This window comes from Malurus melanocephalus, unplaced genomic scaffold (assembly GCF_030028575.1).
Source record: "Malurus melanocephalus ecotype Western Australia unplaced genomic scaffold, MMel_1.1 scaffold_120, whole genome shotgun sequence".
NCBI classification, from domain to species: Eukaryota; Metazoa; Chordata; class Aves; order Passeriformes; family Maluridae; genus Malurus; species Malurus melanocephalus.
This window is the reverse complement of record NW_026623352.1, coordinates 2057037-2062715: the sequence shown is the minus strand read 5'-3', so window position 1 is coordinate 2062715 and position 5679 is coordinate 2057037. Positions and strand designations below refer to the sequence as shown.

The window sequence follows — 5679 nt, the reverse complement described above, 5'->3', positions numbered from 1 at the left end:
CCTTCCCTTCCCTTCCCTTCTTTCTTTTGAAACTTTTTGGAAATTAAATTACATTCCATCTAACAAATAGAGGGTTTCTCTGTGTGTTAATAATTATTAATAATAAACTGATTATTCCCCTCAACAAAAGCCAAGCTGCTAGACACTGGTGCTGTCCAAGGGCAGGGTTCATTCTTATTAAATGAATTTTTGCTCTGGTTTATTTTCCACATTTGCCTTCTCTAGTCTCACTTCTTCTTCATAAGCAGGATTGATAGAGAGTGGGGTTTTTTTCCAAGAATCTCAGAACATTACAAGTATTTATGAATTTAGGACAAAAATTCCTCTTCATTTACAACCACTGGTACATTTCTAGGGAATGTATTGCATCTGAGGCTTTCAGAAATGTGGGCCTTTATGATTTTAGGGTTTATGTTTTTAAGGTTGATCAGGGGGCATTGATGTCTAAATCCATTTTCTTTTTTTTTAAAAAGCTCATCTTCAGCAACTACTGATTTCAATATCTGAAATAACAATTAGAGCAAATCAACTACTCAATGATTTCCATGGAAGTTCTGTTTACTAACTCATGTTTYCCATGTAAATAGAATGGTATTGCTGTGACAAACCCCTGGTATGTGACTTGCCACAGCTAGAAATAATCTGACTTATCAGAACCCTGTACTGTCATATTTTATTGCTTATTTCCCAGTGCAGGTTTGCACTTTAAAGCCTAAGTCACCTTATTTCTGCTATCCTGTGATTTACATTCCTAAGTCTCCCAGGCTGCTTCCATGGAAATCCATGGGGTGCTCTGAGAGTGTCCCCCCTATTTTCTGTGGTGTAGAGAGAATCTGTGAGTGGCCACAAGCCAGGGTTTGTAGATAACTACAGCCAGGTGAGTTAGTGACGTGAATAATTCTGATTTTGGGGATATTCTGACTTCACACAGGTTTTTTAAGTACTGTGAGATACCAGAAAAATGAGTGGTAGCTACACGTGGCACTGGGAGGAAAAGGCTCCAAAAAGATTGCCCCCCAAATTCCATGTGAGATGGTTTGCAGAGAAGGGGTGAGGAAATGGGATCTGGGAGGACTGGGGCTCCTGGATCAAACACCCCATTAGGATGCTCCAGTGTTGGGTTCCAGAGGGGTTCCTGCCCAGGGAGGGCTGCTGTGTGTGCTCAGGGTGTGAGGCCACCGAGCCCTCGGGAGGGTCAGAGCCCTGCCCCGGCTCCAGCGGGCACAGAATCCTCACTCCACATGTGTTCCCTTGCAGTACCCYTCCTCTGCAGAGATCAACTTCAAGAGGATGGGCTGGGATCCCAGGAGAGGCTTTGTCATCCCGTCCCACTCCTTCGTGTACTCGGGGATCCTGACGTGCTCAGCCCACGTCAACGGCAGCGTCTTCAACTCCTACTACCTGGCCCAGAGACTGGGTGAGTGCCCAGGGACCCCTCCACGGCTCTYCTGGGGATTATCCTTGCTCTGCCTCAATTCTGTCTGACTGATCTCACTGCTCTGGATCTCTAGCAAGTCCCAGCTGGAATGCTCAAAGTAAACTCCTTCTTCCTTTTTTCCCCTGTTCAATAGAATTTGGATCACAGCCACTCCTGGCTTTGAAAAATGACCRAGTGCTGAGGTGGTACAAACCAGGAGTTTTATTCCAACCCCACCAAGGCTTTGTTTGCTTGGATTGAGCTGTATTTACCTTGAAACAGCTGCTGGGTCAGGATAAACGAACAGCAGCTTTCCTTTAGCTCCTGGTCATTAAACACAAGTGATCATCGTATAAAAATCTCACTGCTCTGCTAATTCACATCTTCGCTGTTTTATGGATTTTCTCTTGGTTATTTACTCCACCATTTCCCTCAGATTTACAGCTGAGCTTCAGCTCATAATTAAAATCTGAATTTGAAGCAACKAAACATAAAATTTTCTAGTGCTGGGCATTTATATGAAACCAATTAGAATTTATTTTTCTTTTGTTTTCCACGCATGTTCTTTATCTCCTCATATATTTTCTATTTACTGGGACTCCATTGCCATTAGCTCATGGCATCCTTCTATACAATCAGCACTCAGCTTTAACAACAGGCTTATAAATTTGCATGGCAGCCAAATAAAAGTCCTGTAAATCTCTCTCTATCTCCTTTCCCTCCCCCTTGTTGTAGTAATTTTTTACTAAAATCATGAACGCAAACCTATGAAACCTCTTAGGTCGTCCCTCTGCAGCTGAAAGGGACYCAGGAAATTCTCTGTTGTGTTACTGTCAGGTGTGTGTTTGGACACACCTGAGGAAACCTTAGAACTGGTGTATTTAAGGCTTTGAGGAATGTTTAGGACCAAGATTTGGGATCCCATTTGGGAAGGAAAGGGAGCTGGGCAGGAGGGGGAGATGTGGGTGATTATGGTAGGAAACACATCTTGTGTCCCACTAAAGGGGATCCTCTGGTGCTGAGACCCTCAAAAGGATGAGTGTCCTTTGGAAACTTTTCTGTGGACTGATGAGAGAGGGTTGGAGCCATGGCTCATGGGAGAGCAGCCATCCCTGCCCATTCCAYGGGATCGGGATCAGCTGATGGATCCCACCCTGCTCGGGGCTGCTGCAGGGAGCTCTGCACTCACAGCTTTGCCTCTTCCATCACAGAGGGCAGAATACAGAACCTGGCTCTGAAGGCAACTCCCAAAAAGCTGCTGGTGGGAGAAACCCTCCATCTGGAGTGCAAGGCAGAGACCTTCATCAACGGGCGCGTCGAGTTCGTCTGGACGTGTCCCCGGGGCAGAGTGAGTGCGTGGAATTCCCAGATCCCCCTTCCCAAAATTCCCAGGGCTGAGAAAACCTCATKGTTCTTATCCTGAAATTATCCAGCCATTTATAAGCCTATTACTGATGGCRTTTTTTGTTTAAATTAACCTAAAACATGTCTGCCCTTCTTGAATCTGCAGATSAAATGCAAACCTCAGCTAAATAAACCTGGCAAGAAAAGGCAGGAGGGTTTGCTTCTTGTTGGGAAGGAAACCTCCCTCATTCTTTCTGTCCTGGGCTGTCTCACAGCCACAAGTCTCAAATGCAGGTTGGAAATTGTCAATCTCCCCATCTATTTTGGTATTTATGAGCTAGGAAAAAGCAAAGCAAAACACAATTGAATCTGCAGAAGTCATCGCAAAAAATGAAATCTGAATTCTGAGTGTGGGGTCTTGAGCTTTCTGTGGCTCCAGTACAGAAGTGCCAAATTTGAAGCAGAAACAAGTAAGAGATTGAACATTTGAGTATCAAACCTTCTCAGTTCTCCTAAAAATAAAAAACCAACAAAGGGGGATCATTTCCCAAATCAGTTCATTTATCTGAGATCCTATTTATGGCTCATTTTGGTACTGAAAATTAAAATAATTGTGGTTTTTTTCTTTTGAACTCAGAAAAAGACATATTGCAAAGAAGCATCTAAGCCTCTTGGGAAGGGGTARAATGTGGTTCCAAAAATCTAATTCATTTTGATTTCATTTGTTTCCCCAAAGAAAGAATGGCTGGGTTTGTTTTGGTGAGGAAACTACAAAAATTTTTTAATTTATAGAAGTGCAAGCACTACAGCATTATTATACTTTGTTTCTTGAACCCCATATGGTGGGAAAKAATTGTTTTCCTATAAACTCTCCTTATATTTCTAACATTATAAATGTAAAATTCATCGGCCAAATCTCTGGGACCAAAAATCCTATCAAAAGTGACAATCTTTTATAAAATTCTGCAAGAATTTGCATTGGCTCTTGGCTGTCATAATATATTATATTTCTGTCATAATATATTTCTTTTAGAAAGCAGGAGGTTTTTAATGCRGCAAAAACACTGACTGCGGCCAAAATAAATTAGAAAACCCWCAAACCCAAAAGCTCAGAGCACAGCCCTGACCCTGCAGCAGTTTTGCCCTGAGATGCTCGGGATTTGCTCCTGGAGAAGGGCTGGGCTGGGCTGCATCCCCTGTTCACGTGCCTGGCCAGCTTTCAGCACAAAGCACCACATTTGCACTTTGTTTCTCTCTCTTATTAGGCTTGAGAATGAAACTTCACACAGAGCCCTTCCGGCTGATTTGCCTTTTCTGTTACTGATTTTATTTCTGTTGTATTATTATGATTATATATATATATTATTTTGATGGGAATCACCACTTTACTCGGCTGGCAGGCAAAGGATGAACACAATAAYACAACTTTTTAACCCTTTTTTTGTGGCTCCCAGCACCCTCACCCCAGGAGAACGATGGACCAGAGCGATGTGGTGTACAAAGCTGGCAGCAGCCTGACCATTGAAAATGTCACCATGGAGGATGGGGGGCTGTACATCTGCAGGACTGTCAATGTCACCAGGCTGGAGGCCAATGTCACCGTCACGGTGTACGGTGAGTGCTGCAGCCACCGTGCAGGGAGGGAAAGGCAATGCCAGGCTGCCAGAGCTGCTGGCTGAAAGGGCATCRGGGAGAAATTCAGCCAATTAAAACACCCATTAATCATCTAGAACCTTGAATTTGTTAATGAGAGTCAGCTTCTGTGTCTCCAAACAAGTTCAAGAGGTAGATTTAGGTGGGATATTGGGWAGGAATTGTTCCCTGGGAGGGTGGGSAGGCCCTGGCACAGGGTGCCCAGAGAAGCTGTGGCTGCCCCTGGATCCCTGGCAGTGTCCAAGGCCAGGCTGGACATTGGGGCTGGGAGCAGCCTGGGACAGTGGGAGGTGTCCCTGCCATGGCAGGGGTGGCACTGGATGGGCTTCAAGGTCTTCCCAACCCAAACCAGACTCAGATTCTGGGATGTCTGGGGGAGCTGAACTCTTTTGAAAAAGTTGGCACCAAGTGGTTGCTAAGGGCCTGGAAAATCCATCCTGCTGGCTCCACAAGAATGAGAGATATCCCAGGCAATTCCCACACTAATCCAGGGACAATGCTGGTGCAAATCTCTGCTTTCCATATAAATTCCCTCACGTGGGGTCAGCCTTTCCTGGCTGAGGCTGGGCTGCACAGGGGAGCTGCAGGAGCAGCCTGCTCTGCTCGGTTCTGTGCAGCTCTGCAGCTCTGGGTTGGGCAAAAACCCCGAGCAGGTCCCAGGGCTGAGCTCTGTCCTGTGCCACAGCTGCCATTCCACGTCCCCCTGCTCCTTTCTCTCCCCAGAAAAGCCCTACATCACGGTGTCCCACAAGAAAGGGCCCTACTAYGAGATCCCCTCAGGACACAAGGCCCTGAAGCTGGCTGCCAAGGTGGACGCCTTCCCTCGGCCCACTGTCACCTGGTGAGTGCCCCCCACAGCAGCACTGCCTGGGCTCCTTGGGAATCCTGTCTGGGATAATCAGCCCTGTTCCTTTAGGAATCCTGTCTGGAATTATCACCCCATTCCTTTAGGAATCCTGTCTGGGATAATCACCCCTGTTCCTTTAGGAATCCTGCCTGGGATAATCATCCTTGTTCCTTTAGGAATCCTGCCTGGGATAATCATCCTTGTTCCTTTAGGAATCCTGTCTGGGGTAATCAGCCCTGTTCCTCTTTAGGAATCCTGTCTGGAATAGATTTCCCCTATTCCTCCTTTAGGAATTCTGTTTGGAATTATCACCCCTATTCCTCCTTAGGAATCCTGTCTGGGATAATCAGCCCTATTCCTTTAGGAATCCTGTCTGGGATAATCACCCCTGTTCCTTTAGGAATCCTGTCTGGGATAA

At 45.7% G+C, this 5679-nt stretch overlaps 1 protein-coding gene across 1 annotated transcript in view; it reads left to right on the top strand.

The window, feature by feature from the left end:
• Nucleotides 1–1260: 1260 nt before the first annotated feature.
• The window catches only part of LOC130575916 (vascular endothelial growth factor receptor kdr-like), a 73687-nt gene continuing 69268 nt past the window's right edge, over nt 1261–5679 (top strand). The window contains exons 1-4 of the mRNA XM_057370157.1: nt 1261–1417; nt 2629–2765; nt 4216–4375; nt 5138–5255. Of these exons, the coding sequence (XP_057226140.1) occupies nt 1291–1417; nt 2629–2765; nt 4216–4375; nt 5138–5255 (542 nt within the window). The 5' untranslated portion in view covers nt 1261–1290. The remainder of the gene's footprint in view (nt 1418–2628; nt 2766–4215; nt 4376–5137; nt 5256–5679) is intronic.